General features: G+C 65.6%; 2 protein-coding genes across 2 annotated transcripts; one reads left to right on the forward strand and one right to left on the reverse strand.

The window, feature by feature from the left end:
- Window positions 1-259: 259 nt before the first annotated feature.
- On the reverse strand, window positions 260-3,272 carry NELFE (negative elongation factor complex member E). Its single transcript, XM_048925664.1, has 10 exons — window positions 3,055-3,272; window positions 2,895-2,967; window positions 2,560-2,705; window positions 1,868-1,942; window positions 1,745-1,779; window positions 1,434-1,588; window positions 963-1,107; window positions 657-711; window positions 476-578; window positions 260-391 (listed from the first exon to the last, which is right to left on the reverse strand). The coding sequence occupies exons 1-10, from the start codon at window positions 3,127-3,129 to the stop codon at window positions 309-311; spliced, it is 945 nt and encodes a 314-aa protein (XP_048781621.1). The 5' UTR covers window positions 3,130-3,272; the 3' UTR covers window positions 260-308.
- Window positions 3,273-3,321: 49 nt separating this feature from the next.
- Window positions 3,322-13,929, forward strand: SKIC2 (SKI2 subunit of superkiller complex). Its single transcript, XM_048926234.1, is given in 30 exon segments — window positions 3,322-3,375; window positions 3,556-3,659; window positions 4,206-4,315; window positions 4,559-4,676; window positions 4,766-4,829; window positions 4,918-4,992; window positions 5,076-5,129; window positions 5,239-5,450; window positions 5,524-5,658; window positions 6,087-6,232; window positions 6,605-6,751; window positions 6,975-7,059; window positions 7,483-7,589; window positions 7,936-8,085; window positions 8,254-8,353; window positions 8,469-8,657; window positions 8,659-8,682; window positions 8,994-9,104; window positions 9,184-9,295; window positions 9,494-9,612; window positions 9,812-9,949; window positions 10,392-10,529; window positions 10,835-10,939; window positions 11,294-11,441; window positions 11,680-11,806; window positions 12,175-12,385; window positions 12,709-12,819; window positions 12,963-13,181; window positions 13,259-13,399; window positions 13,660-13,929. Coding segments are annotated over 30 exon segments (3,720 nt in total). The 5' UTR covers window positions 3,322-3,356; the 3' UTR covers window positions 13,861-13,929.
- Window positions 13,930-14,072: the final 143 nt, after the last annotated feature.

A 14,072-nucleotide genomic window follows, 5' to 3' on the forward strand; every position in this document is an offset into this window, starting at 1 on the left:
CTCCATGGAAAGGAACAAGCTTGAGCAGCACCTTCTCTCTTATTTGGTCCTAAAGCCTCCAGCTGCTATTCTGTGCAGTGTGAATCTCTGAGAGGAAGCCTGGGAGCTGGGAGGGATTCCCAGAGCTGTGCTGCTCAGAGCAGCACCAGGCAGCCCAGCATGCTCAGGACTGCAGCCAGGTGAGGCGTGCAGTTGAGTTATGGGTGGGTGTGCAGCTGATCACCGCTCAGCCTCCCCCCTCACAACCCCCCCTGTCCCACAGTGCCCCATTCTCAGCCCGTCACACCGCTGCTGTGTACAGTAAACCTTTATTGCCCCCCGAAGAGATCCTCATTGTACACCACCTGTGCTCGCTTGTCACGGTGGGAGCCCTTCGCGCTGTTCTTCACCGCTGTGGGGGCACAGGAGGGGGGCAGGGACTCAGCACTGCTGGCACCCCCACGTCCCTGTGCCCCCCAGTGCCCCCCCAGCTCACCCAGGGATCCCCACAGTGATTTCCCGGTGGCAGCGTCGAGCAGCGGCTGTTTGCGGGCGATGCTGACGCGGAGCTGCACGTCCTGCACCACGGCGCCGTTCAGCTGCGGGGGCACCGGGGGGGGTCAGCGCTTGGGAGCACCCCACGTGTCCCCCCACAGCTCCCGCACGGTAGCACCCACCTCGGCCATGGCCTGGTCGGCCGATTCCATCTTCTCGTAGGTGACGAAGGCGCAGCTGCAGTGGGGTGAGGTCGGCACAGCTCCACCCCAACAGCCGCTCCCCATTCGGCACCACAAATCAGCGACCCCAGCCCCGCCGCCCCCCCCACCCCCCTCCACTCCTCAGCCCTCCCTTAGGCCTGTGACCACGCCCACACACCCTTAGCCCCGCCCCGCCAGCCCCATCACTGGCTCCCCGGCCCCGCCCCCTGCCCGTGGCCCCGCCCCCTGCCCGCGGCCCCGCCCCCTGCCCGTGGCCCCGCCCACTTGCGCGGGCTGTCCAGCGAGAGGTCGATGATGGCTCCGAAGGGCGCGAAGGCGCTGCGCAGCAGCTCGGGGCTCAGCTCGGCTCCGTGCACGTACAGCGTGTTGCCCTTCCGCGGGGAGGGGCGCTCAGGGAACGAGTCGGAACCTGGGGGGCGCCGTGGGGACACTGAGGGACATCCCCACACAGACACCCCGGGAGAACCCCCAATCCCAATGGGACACCAACAACAGAACGCTCAGATGGGATCCCGCCCCACGCGGCCCATCCTCAGTGGGACCCCCCAGCAGGACCCCCGTAATGCGATGCCCCCCAAAACCCCCTCCTCCACCCCCCCCAGCCAGGACATCCCCCAGTGCCGGGGGCCTTTCCATGGAGAGCACCCCCAGATGAACCCCCAGAGCCACCACGGGACCCCCTTGAAACCAACAAGAGCCCCCAAACTCCCCCAGATTTGAGGACCCCCCCCCTACGCCTGAAAGCCGCCTCGCGCTCGCGGCCGCCCCGCTCCTCCGGCTCCGGCTCCTGCTCCCAGTCCAAGCGGCGCTCACGCTCTCCCCGCTCAGGGGGGTCCCCACGTCCCCCCCCGGCTTCGGGCTCCCGCAGGCGCTCGCTGGCACTGACAAAGCTGGGGGGGAGGGGAGCAAAATAAACAGAGAGGGCTCGAATATGAGGGGGCGGAGATGGGGGGAGGGGGTGTGCATCAGGGTAGAGACCAAAAGAAAGGGATGGGAGTCCCAAACGAAGGGGTGGGGGGCGATAAAAAGGGGAGGTTGGCACTCACCTCTCATAGAGCGATTTTCTCTGGGGTCGCCGTGACTGCAGGGGTAGGGGAGGTTATGATGGGATCCCCGTTCTGGGTATCCTGCCCCCCTTCAGTAACTGTCCCTCCCTGCCCCCCCAGTACCTCAGGGGTGTCATCGTCAGCCGAAACGCTGCGCTGGAAGGGCTGGAAGGTGGGGGCTGGGCCCTTCTCGGGGTCCTGGGAGGGGTATAAAGAATAAAGAGGAAGGGGGAGAGGGGTAACGGGGGGAATTTTGAGTGAATCGGGGGGCAATGGGGGGCTTGGGTAGGATGAGGTGGAGTTCAGGGGGTGTTAGGGAATTTTGACTGGGATTTGGGTGGAAACAAGGGGGATTTAGGGGCAAAACGAGGAAGATTTGAGTGGTTTCGCTGGACTTATGGGGCAATGAGGGGCTTTGTGGGATTTGGGGTGTTTCTTCAGAGGCTCAGCATTTCTGGGTGGGATTTGGACCAAAATGGGAAGGATTTGGGAGGGTGGTTTGAGGCAAAATGTAGGAAATATGAGGTGGTTTGGTGTGTTTTGGGGGATCTGGAGCGTTTTTGAGTGTTTTGTGGCATTTTGGGGCCTTTCTGTAGTATCTGTGGTGTTCTGGGGGCTGTTTTTGTGGAATTTGTAGCAAGATCTGGGTTTTTTTTGTGGAATTTGTGGTGTTTTGGAGAAGTTTTTGTGGAACTTTGACGTTTCAGGGCCGTTTCCATAGGATTTGAGGGGAGCTCTGTGGTTCTGTGTGGGGCTCTGGCGGCGCTGCAGCCCTGGGATTTTTTTTTGGAGGGGTTCATTTTCACACTCCTCACCTTCAGCTTCCCCTCCAACGTCCGGGAGCGTTTGAAGCCCGAGTTCTTGGTCTCGGCCTTGATGGCACTGATGGCACCGGACTTCACCAGCAGCTTGGCCTGCTCGGTGGCCGTGGCGGTGTCCACCGGGGGCTGGTCTGACATGGCTGCGGTGGGGGGGCTCAACCTCACCCCTCCCAAAGTCAAAACAAACCCCGCCCCCCCAACGCCCTTCCCCAAATCCCATCCCCACATTAACCACGCTTCCCCCCACCGCGAGCCCCCCGCATCCCTTAGGCCTTGAGGGGCCCCAAGCCTCCCCCCCTCCCTTAGGGCCCCCCCCCAACCCGACTCACAGCGCTTGATGCCCCCCTGGCTGCTGGGCCCAGTGTTGCTCTGCTGCTTCTTCAGCGCCAGCAGCGCCTTTTTCTGCGGGGAGACGGCGTTCAGGGGATGGGACGGGAATGGGGAGGCAATGAGGGGCCGTCGGGGGTCCGCGTGGGTCCAGGCGGACACCTTTTTGCGCAGTTTGGCGAAACGCTTCTGTAGGGCCTCCTCCTCCTCCGTCAGCCCCGGCGGCAGCGTCAACATGGCTGGGAACGGCGGATCCCGGCGGGGGCTCTGAGAAGCTGCGGGGGACCCCGGAGCTCCGGCTCACTCCGGTCTCCCTGACAACGGCCGCAATGCCGCACTTCTTCCGCTCGGCTGCAGCACTTCCGGTCGGCATCCGGAACTTCCGGTTAGCACCCGGAACTTCCGCTTTTCGCTGAGGGCAGGGGGGGAGCGCTTCCGGGTCAGCGCCCGGCGGAGCAGTGGGGATGGAGCTGGAGCGGATCGGTGGGGTGGGGGCGTCTGTGGGAGGGTCGTGGGGTCTGTATTGGGGGAGGGGCGGGTCTGTGGGTCCGGTGGGGGTCGTGGGGCCTATGGAGGGGCCTCTGTGGGGTTCGGGAGGGGGGCGGTGTTCTATGGAGCTCTGATCGTCTTCTGTATTTTTTCGCTCCTCTTCGCCCCCCCCAGTGCTGCCCCCCCCCGGGCCCCTGCACCTCCCCCTGGCACTGTTGGAATTGGGCTGCGCCGGGCGCTGCGAACTGCTGCCGGGTCCCGCCCCCCCCCGCAGCACGGTGAGTCCCTCCTGGACACCGTCTGACCCCTACGTAGCCTCTGCCTTCCCCCCCCCCCTCTCTCCCAGCCCTCCCCCAACGTTTCCCCCTCCTCACGGCCCCCCAGGCCCCCTCTGAGCCCCTAAAGAGCGTTGTGAAGCCCGCTCCCCAGGGACCCCCCTGACTCCTCCCCCAGAGCCCCTGACTCCCTCAGATCTGCTCTTACTTCACCCAAGAGACCCCCCCCCAGATCCCACTAACCCAGGGACCCCCTTGATCCCTTCTCCAGACCCCTTCTAATGTTCCCCCACCAAGGATTCTCTCTGACTTCCCCAGGGGACCCCCAGAGGGACACCCCGAGCCCCAGACCCCCTCTTGCTCCTCCCAAAGGACTCGCCCAAGCAACTCTTCCAGTCCCTTCAAATGCCCCCGAAGGACCCCTTCAGATGCCCCACTCACAAGAAAACTCTCCACCAAGGGACCCCCCTGGATACCCTCTGATCCCCCCTAAAGAGCCCCCTTTATGGAATGCTCTCAGTGACCCCTCATGTTCCCACCTCCCCCCAGCTCCCCCAGGGCCTCCCGCCCTTCACTCCTCCCCTGACAGCGGAGTTGGAGCAGCGCTTCCTGCAGACCCCCTCCTGGCTGCCCCCCCACCAACATGAACGGGCTCAGAGGTATGGGGGGGGGGGGTGATAAAGGGGGTTGTTGGAATGCAGTGCAGATATCTGGGGGCTCTGGGCCCCTCCAGGGGGGGCTGTGAGGATGGGGGGGGGGGGCGCTTATAGTGGGGGAACATTGGGGCAAAATCCCTGCAGGGCTCCAGACTCGTCAGGGGTTTCTGCTCCCTCGGAGGGGCTCTGAGAGGGGAGGCAGACTGAGGGGGGGCTCTGCAACTCTTTTTGCCTCCCACCCCCCAGGCGCTGGACACGGGTGCCCACCCCCCGCGCACTGTTTGTGTTGGAGCCGACGCCGGTGCACAGCAGCGTGCGGGCACTGCGGGACCCCGGCACGGGGGCTCTGCAGGGCTTTGTTGAGGTGGGGGAACACTAATTAACTAATTGGGGGTTGGGGGCTGGCATAGTATAAGAGCCTCTCTTATACATCGCCTTATAACCACAATGTAGGAGCTGCATGAGGACGCGGGGCTCCCCTCTCCCCCAGACACTGGTGACGTCCCCCAGTGGGAAGGTGGGCACCTCAACCCCCACCCTTTTAATACCTGCTGCCCCCCTTTTTCTGTGACCCCTAAAGCTGACCCTTACTGCCCTTTTTGTAGGTGGTTTGGAGGAACCCCCCCTGGAGTTGCTCCACACCCAGGGGCCAAATGAAGAAGATTTGGACCTTGAAAATGGTACAGAACTGCCGGGGGGGCTGTTGTGGAGGTGCCCCTTCCTTAACTTTATCATTTCATTCTGTCTTCCCTCCCACCTTCAGATTTACTGACCACCCCCCCCGGGCTGAAACGTGGTGTTGAGTTTCAGGCCAGAGGTAGGGAACAGCGAGGAGAACCTCCTCCTCAACCCCCACATCTGTGCCCCCCCGCAGCACACCGAGCCCCTCCCGCCTCACTGTTCCCTCCTCCTTTAAACCTAAGCAGCCCCCGGAGCCCGGGGGGGGGCACCATCGCTCTGTAGCGTTTTGGGGGCGTTGGATTCCTTGGAGTTGGGGGGGACGGAAGAAGAGGAGAAAAAAGAGGGGGAGGGTGCTGGGGGGGGTGCCCCCTCTCAGCAGCCCGCTGACAAAGGAGGGCTGCCTTCCCCCACACCCCCCCTGCGCCGTGCCGACAGCCTGGAGGAGCTGGTGATGGGGGTAAGTGGGGGGGAGCGGGTGGAAATCAGGGGGTCCCCGCAGACCCCCATGCTGAAAGCCCCCACACCCTCAGGAGGTGCTGGTGCCCCCCACCACAGCCACCCCCCCTGTGCCCCCGCAAAGCGAGGAGGAGGAGTGGGCCGTGGAGGAGGACTGCAGCGTCCCCGTGGAGGACTTTGAGGAGAAGATCCCAGATCCAGCATTCAAGGTGGGGGGGGCAAAATGGGGAAGGGGGGCAGGGGGTGCCCTGGGAGGAGACTGCGGGGAAGTGGGGGCAGTTAGGGGGATCTGGGGACTTGAGGAATGCAGGAGGTGGTTTGGGGGAGGATCTGTGGATGATTTGGGGGTCCTGGGTGGGGCTCAAAGGACGGCGTGATTTGTGGGGGTGTCCTTGGTGGGTATGGGGTTGTGGAGGGGGCTGGGGGGCTTTGGGGGAACTTCTGGGGTTTGAGGGACCATTATGATGTGATGTGGGGTCTGGGGTCAGTGTGGGGGATCGGGGTGCGTGTAGATATTGGGGTTCAGTGGGCACCCAGGATGGCCAGGGTGTGGGGTTCCTCTATTGGGGCTGCCGTGGTTTGGAGTCCTCGGGTTTTGGGGTCCCCCCCTTCCTGGTCCTCACTCCCCCTCCTGCAGTGGCCGTTCCGCCCTGACGCCTTCCAGCAGCGCGCGGCGCTGTGCCTGGAGCGGGGGCAGTCGCTGCTGGTGGCTGCTCACACCTCTGCTGGCAAAACTGCCGTGGCCGAATACGCCATTGCCTTGGCACGGCGACACATGACACGGTGAGGGGGCCACAGGTGGGGAGGGGGAGGCGGCTGGGCAGAGGGCTGAGCCCATACTGGGGGTCCTGAGCCCTTTCCTTGGGTGCTGAGCCTGTCCTGGGTGTCCCCCCATCTCTTCCTCCGAGCTCTGGGGTTCCCTGAACTGTTTTCAGCTCTCCTGTGGTCTCTGGGGGGGCCCAAACCTCTTCGTGATGTCCCTGATCCCTTCCTGGGGGTCCCCAGCCCCATTCTTGGGGTCTCAATGGGGATTCCTGAACCCTTCTTGTGTTCCCCAGACCCACACTGGGGTCTCCCTGGGGGACCCTGACCCCTTCCTGTGCTCCTGGGGGGTCCTTGACCCGCTCTGTGTCGCTGACCCCTCGTGCCCCCCAGGGCCATCTACACATCGCCCATCAAGGCGCTCTCCAATCAGAAGTTCCGCGACTTCAGGGCCACCTTTGGGGACGTGGGGCTGCTGACAGGGGATGTGCAGCTGCGCCCCGACGCCTCCTGCCTCATCATGACCACTGAGATCCTGCGGTGAGCCCCAAATGGCCCCAAAAAAGTGCCCCCAACACCCCCAGAATTGTTCCAAAAACAGCTCCGAAAATGGCACTGAAACCATCCACAAACCGCCCCAGCGCTGCCCTCAAACAGACCCAAAAGTAGCCCCAATTCCCCTCAAAATCCCCACCCCCCAAAAAATCCACCTTGAACCCCTAAGAAACCCTGAACACCCCAAATCCTCCCCCCACCCGCGCAGCTCAATGCTGTACAACGGCTCTGAGGTGCTCCGTGAGCTGGAGTGGGTCATCTTCGACGAGGTGCACTACATCAACGACGCTGAGGTGGGGGCTGGGGGGTCCCCAAAAACCGGGGGAGGTCGAGGAGGGTGGTTGTTGTAGGGTAAAAGTGGGATTTGGGGGGGTGGTTTGGAGGGAATTTGGCATTTGGGGCGCTTTGTTCATGTGGGTCTGAGGTGTCCTGATGGACCTTAGGCTCATGGGGGGCCATGGGCTCCTGTGGGGCTGCACCATTTTCTACTGGCTGGGCGGAGAGAGGGGGCTGTGTGGATCTTGGGGGGGGGGGTGGAGGGGGGGTCTCCTGGGGGGTCTTAGGGTCATTTGGGGAGGGAGGCTGTCTGGGACATCGGGGGTGCTGCTGGGTGTTGTGGGTCTGCACCATCTGCTGCCATAGGGAGGGACTGGGAGTGTGGGATGCTATGGGGGGTCCTGGGGCTCTGGTGGGGGTCCCATATCCTGCCCCCCCAGCGCGGCGTGGTGTGGGAGGAGACGCTGATCCTGCTGCCTGAGCACGTGGGGCTGGTGCTGCTCAGTGCCACCATCCCCAATGCCCTCGAGTTCGCCCAGTGGGTCGGGTAAGGGGCTGGGGGGGGGGTTGCTGTGGGGCTAGGGGGTGTCTGTGAGGGGCTCTGGGGTGGTGGTGGGGCTGGGAGGGGTCCGTGGATAATTGTGAGGGCTGGGGGTGGTTGTGGGGCTGGGGGGTACAGAGGGGGCTTCGGGGTGGTTGTCTGTGGGGGTCACGGGGGATTCTGGGGCCGGGGGGCTGCAGGGGGCTTATAGGTGGTGAGAGGGTGTGGGAGGAGGAGGGGGGCTGCAGGGTGTCGTGGGCTGCGTTGGGGTTAAGAGTCATCCAGGGGGCTGTGGGGAGCCGGGGGAGCTGTGGGGCATTTCCCTCACATTTCCCCCCTCTGTCTCCCACAGCCGCACGAAGCGGCGCCGCCTGCGGGTGCTGAGCACTCGGCAGCGCCCGGTGCCCCTCGAGCATTTCCTCTACACCGGCGGCGGCGGAGCCCCCTCACCCCGCGATCTCTTCCTGCTGCTGGATGCGCGGGGTGCCTTCAGCACCCAGGGGTGAGAGCCTCACTGCGCCCCAAGCGCCCTGCGGCCGCACTGCCATGCCCCTACGGCCCGGCGGCCGCCCCATAGCACCTCCTGGTCCCTCTGCAGCGCCCTGCAACCGTCCCATGTTTACCCATGGTTCCCGTAGCGCTGCCCCACAGCGCCCCATGGCTCCCACAGGTACTACGCCGCGGTGGAGGCGCAGAAGCAGCGGGCGAGCAAACACGCGCAGAGCTTTGGGGCCAAACAGCCCCACGGGGGGGGCAGCGGCCCTGGGCAGGTGAGGGGAGCCCAAATGGGGTGGGGGGTCTCTTTCTGGGATCCTCCCGCCCTGTTTTGCGCCCTCCTTTTGGGCTCCCTTGGAGCTCTTTGTGCTCACGCCGCGCTCCCCACAGGACCGTGCCATGTGGCACTCGCTGGTGGCGCTGCTGCAGGCGCAGGGGCAGCTCCCGGCCGTGGCCTTCACCTTCTCCCGCGGGCGCTGCGATGCACACGCAGCCGCCCTGGGCTGCATTGACCTCAGCTCAGCCGCCGAGAAGGGACGCGTGCGGGGCTTCGTGCGGCGCTGCCTGGCCCGGCTCCGGGGGGGGGGACCGCCGCCTGCCCCAGGTGGGGGCTCTGGGGGGCCGTTCTGGGGGGCTATGGGGTGTGTGGGGAGCTATTGGGGCTCGGGGGGCTGTTAATGGGGGGTTAGGGTAGGTTGTAGGGGATCCGAGAGAGTCCTGGGGGGCTTTAAAGAGCCTTGGGGGCTCTTACTGGGGGGCTGGGAGAGGTCTGTGGGTCTTAGGGGGGCTCTTACGGTTGTCTCTGGGTGGTTGAGGACTTCTTGGGAGGCTCTGTGTGGGGCTGGGAGGAGTTGTGGGGCACTGAATGGGGCGGTGTGGGTCTGCTGTAGGTCCCACCTCTGCCTCCCCCCCCAGGTGCTGCAGATGTCGGAGCTGCTGGAACGTGGCATCGGGGTGCATCACAGCGGGGTGCTGCCGCTGCTCAAGGAGGTGGTGGAGATGCTCTTCAGCCAGGGGCTGGTCAAGGTATGGGGCGGCTGTGGGGCAGCTGTGGGACTGAGCCCCACACGTGTCCCCTGCTGACCCCCCCCCCCCACACCCCCAGCTGCTCTTTGCCACCGAGACCTTCGCCATGGGGGTGAACATGCCGGCGCGCACCGTCATCTTCGACTCCATCCGCAAACACGACGGCAACAACTTCCGCGACCTGCTGCCAGGTGGGGATGTGGGGCAGGTGTGGGCAGGGCTGGGGGGCGAGCTTGGGGGGTGGGGGGCAGGTTTTGTGGCTCTGGGGTGGCTTTTAGGGTCTACGGGGTGGATTTGAGGGTAGGGTTGGGGCTGCAGTGTGGGTCTGGGGGCCGTGGGATGGTTTGGGGATGTGGGGCAGGGCTCTATGGGGCAGCCCCTCTCTGCAGGTGAGTACGTGCAGATGTCGGGGCGCGCCGGGCGCCGTGGGTTGGACCGCACCGGGACTGTCATCATCCTGTGCCGGGGGACGGTGCCCGAAATGGCCGACCTGCACCGCGTCATGCTGGTGAGCGCCGCCCGCCTCCCCTCCTGTCAGCGCTTTCTGTCTGTCATGCAGCACCATCACTCAGTGTCACCCCATGTCCCCATCCCGCCGTCACCCCAACACCGCCCCGCATCCACCCGGTGTCCCCGGGCTGCGTCACCCCCACCTCTCCATTTCCTCCCCATGCTGTGGCGCTGCACTGCTGTCCCTGTGCCCACAGGGCCGCCCATCGGGGCTGCAGTCGCAGTTCCGCCTGACGTACGGCACCATCCTCAGCCTGCAGCGTGCGGCCGCGCTCAGCGTGGAGGGGTTGATGCGCAACAGCTTTGGAGAATTCCCCCTGCGGCGCCGCGCTGCGGTACGGGGTGGGGGGCACTGGGGTGGGGGGCACTGGGGTGGAGGGCATTGGGGTGGGGAGTTGACATGTGGGGGGAATCGGAGCGGTGGGGGCCTTGGGGGCATGGGGAGGGTTGCACTGGGGACAAGTTGGGGGTGCTGGGGACAGTGGGAGCCACAGGGATAAGGTGGGGGATATGGGGACAACGGGGACACATTGGATATGGGAGCACTGGGGACACTCTGGGAGCGGGGGGACACTGGGGGCAATGAGTGGCGCTGGGAGCACTGTGGGGTGTGGGACGGGGGGCGGCAGGCACATGGTGGGGCTGGGGGGCTCTGGGGAAGTGGTGCTGCTGCAGTGGGGCTGCGGGGTTATTTGGGTGCCGCTTTACCTCATTTTGGTGCCATTTTGTGACATCTGGGCCATTTCGGTGCCACTCGATCCCATTTGGGGCCCCCAGGCGCAGCAGCGGCGCGTGGCTGAGCTGCAGCAGGAGCTGGCAGCACTGGGGGAGCCCCCGCAGGAGGGAGCCCTGGACGACCTCCCCCAGTACCACGAGGCCGTGCAGGGGCTGCTGGAGGCACGGGCAGAGCTGCAGGTGGGGCTGGGAGATGTGGGGTCATGGGGGGATGGGGGGGGGGGTGGGAATGGGGGACTGGGGACATTAGGGATGCTCCAATGGGGATGGAGGGACATGGGGACGCTGGGGGTAATGGGGAGGGTCCTGGAAGAGCGGGAATGGGGGGAAATGCAGGGGCTGTGGGAGGGGGTGGGAGGGTCCTGGGGGAGCTGTGGGGTTCCTGATGTGGGGGCGTGGGGGGACGTGATGGGGAGACCCTGGAGGAGGAGGCTGCAGAGGGACATGGGGGGGTCCTGGTGCCAACCCCCCATTTCTCCCCCCAGCGCCGCGTGGCGCAGTCAGTGGCAGGGCTGAAGGCGTTGGCCCCCGGGCGGGTGGTGGTGGTCTGCACCCCCCAGCACCGCAATGCGCTGGGGCTCATCCTGCAGGTACAGCCCCCACCCCACATTCCCCAAAGTAACCCTGAGCACCTGAACGTAACCCTCAAACATCCCCAGGTACCTAAAATAGCCCCAGAATGACCGTCCCCCCCCCAAAAAAACCCAGAATAACCCCTGAATTCCCTCACATTCCCCCACAATACCCCAAAGGAATGCACATCGCCCCCAATCCCAACTTCCCCAAAATAACCCCCCCCACACACACCCCCCCAAGCCCCTAAAATAACCCCCAATGCCTCCCCCCAAAAACCCAAGATGTCCCCAGTCCCTCCTGCCCTCAATGACCCCCCAATCCCTTCCCTCACCTCCTGCCCCCCTATCGTTCCCCTGTCCCCCCCACAGGTGACTGCTGAAAGCGGGGGGGGCCGCACCATCACAGCGATGGTGCTGAGTGAGAAACCCCCCGAGGAGGGTGGGCCGCCCCCCTCGCCCCCCCCGGATGCCCCCTACCCTGAGGATGTGCTGCTGAATCGGCTCTTCCTGCCTGAGGGTGGGTGCAGAGGAAGCCCCAAAAAAGTGGGGTGGGAGGGGCTCTGGGCCAAAGGAAGAGGGGCTTTATGGGGGCTGGGAGGCACCCGAGGAGACCCCCAGACCCTATGGGAGCCCCTGTTTTGGGGTGGGGGTGCTGGTGGGGGGGGGGGGGTCATACCAAGCCCCTGACTCTCCGTTTTTGGAGAGAGTTTGGGGTTATCTAGGGGTTATTTCCCCCCCCCCCCCCCCCTCCACAGGCCCCCCTGGAGCAGCGCTGGAGCAGCTGCACCCCGAGGACTTGGGGGGCATTGTGGGGCGCACGCTGCGGGCAAACCCCCCCCGGCTGCTGGAGGAGCTGCGGCGGAGGCAGACAGCACGGGGAAGGTGGGGCTTTGGGGGGGGCTGATGGTATTATTGGGGTCTGTGGGGGCTCCATAGGGTTAATTTGGGTCTCTGGCTGTTGGGGTCCTCGGGGGGGTGGGGCTCTCCACTATTTGAAGGTTATTGGGGGGTTGTGTGAGTATTGGTTCCCTGCGAGAGGATGGATGTTGGGGTCCCTGGGGAGGGGAGCGAATCCACTGTGGTAATTAGGGTTACTGGGGGGAGGGATCCTTACAGCTGTGGGGTCCCTGGGTGGTCCTCTGGGGATGCTGGGTTTGGGGGGCAGGGGGCTGATTTGGGGCTTTTTCTGGGGGGTGTCCCTGGGGGTTCTGGGGCACTGTGGCACTTTGTTCCCCCTTCATCTCCTCCAGGAAGGACCCCCCCAGCCCCGAGCTGCTCTCAGCCCTGCAGGAGCTGCTGCGCATGGCAGGGGCGGCTGCGGGGGGGCTGCCCCTGCTGGACCCAGTGGGAGCCCTGCAGCTGCGGGACCCCCCTGCCGTGGAGGCAGCTGCCCGTGCCCGAAGCCTGGGGGCGGCCCTGGGGGGGTTTCGCTGTGTGCACGGCCCCCGCTTTCCCCAGCTGGTACGGAGTGAGGGGGGTGGGTCATTTTGGAGCTCCTCTGGTGTCTTTTGGGGTTGTTTGGGGCGCTTTTGGGCTGGTTTTTGGGATCCTTCGATGTCATCTTGGGGTCATTTGCGGTGTTTTGTGCTATTTGGGGATGGATTTGGGTCACTGGGGCCATCTCAGGGCTGTTTGGGGGATCATTTGGGGTCATTTCTGTGCGATTTGATCTATTCTGGGGCCGTCTGGGTCTCTGGGTTCACCTGACCCTGCTTGTGTCCATTTTGGGGCTGTGTTCTCCTTTATTTGTTGCCATTTCCTCCACCGTGGCTGTGTGTCCGCAGTACTCGCAGTTCGCTGCGCGGCGCCGGCTGCAGGCACAGGTGGAGCAGCTCCAGTACCAGCTGTCGGACCGCTCCCTGCTGCTGCTGCCCGAGTACCGGCAGCGCCTGGGCGTGAGTGTCCCTCGTGTCCCTCCGGGTTGACCTGGTGGCTCTTTTCGCCCATAGCGTTACGTGGGTCCACCCGTGCGCTCGGTGGGTTCGCCTGTTGCCGCCGCGGGTTCTCTGCGGGGCTGAGCCCCGATTTCTGCCCACAGGTGCTGCAGGCTCTGGGCTACGTGGCCGACGGCGGTGCGGTGCAGCTCCCCGGGCGCGTGGCGGCGCTGCTGAGCTGCCACGAGCTGCTGCTGACCGAGCTGCTGCTGGGCAACGTGCTGAGCCCGCTGCGCCCCGAGGAGGTGGCCGCGCTGCTGTCCTGCACCGTGCATCCGGGCCGGGGCGAGCCGCCCCCAAAACTGCCTCCCAACCTGCAGCGGGTATGGGCTCTGGGGGGGCTGGGGGCTCCGCGGGGCTGCTGGAGGCTGAGCGGAGCTCCGTGGGGCTGCGTCCGCAGGGCATGGAGCAGATCCGCGCCGTGGCCGAGCGCGTGGGGCGGCTGCAGGAGGAGTGGGGGCTGCCCCAGAGCGCCGAGGACTACGTGGGGCAGTTCGGCTTCGGGCTGGCCGAGGTGGTGTACGAGTGGGCGCGCGGCATGGTGAGCCTCCCCAGACCCCCCTACTCCCACAGACGCCCCCGGCGTTCCCCAGAGCCCCGTGAACCCCCCCGACCCACACAGCCCCCCGTTCCCTTCTGGACTCTCGGTTCCCCAGAGGCAGCCCCCGATCCCCCCATTCCCCTTTGGGATCCCCCCATTCCCCACGGCCTCCGGACCGTCACGGTCGCTCCGTTTCGCTCTGGGGCCTCGTTTCCCCCTTTCCCCCCTCATCCCCCGTTTTCCCCCCGTTTCCCCCGCAGCCCTTCGCCGCTCTGGCCGCCCTGGCTCCGCTGCAGGAGGGCGCGGTGGTTCGCTGCATTCAGCGCCTGGAGGAGCTGTGCCGGGAGCTGCGCCGCGCCGCGCGCATGTTGGGCGACCCGGGGCTGGCGGCCACCATGGAGGCGGCGAGCGGCTGCATCAAACGGGACATCGTCTTCGCCGCGAGTCTCTACATTCAATAAAGGCCGCGGGATCCGCCGCGAGGCAGCGCTGCGCTCCGTCCTTCCCCGCGCGGCGCTCGGGCAACGGCGGGGGTGGGGACGGCGCTGACGGCCCGTGGCTGAGCGACGCCGCGGCCGACGGGGGCGGGGCGGGGCGGCTCCCGGTGCTGTGAGCGCCGCGCCCGCCGATCGAACCCGGCGGCGGTGACCGCAGTGCGCCGTGCCGCCCTCCG

The sequence above is a fragment of the Lagopus muta genome, chromosome 24 (genome assembly GCF_023343835.1).
Source record: "Lagopus muta isolate bLagMut1 chromosome 24, bLagMut1 primary, whole genome shotgun sequence".
Taxonomy (NCBI): domain Eukaryota; kingdom Metazoa; phylum Chordata; class Aves; order Galliformes; family Phasianidae; genus Lagopus; species Lagopus muta.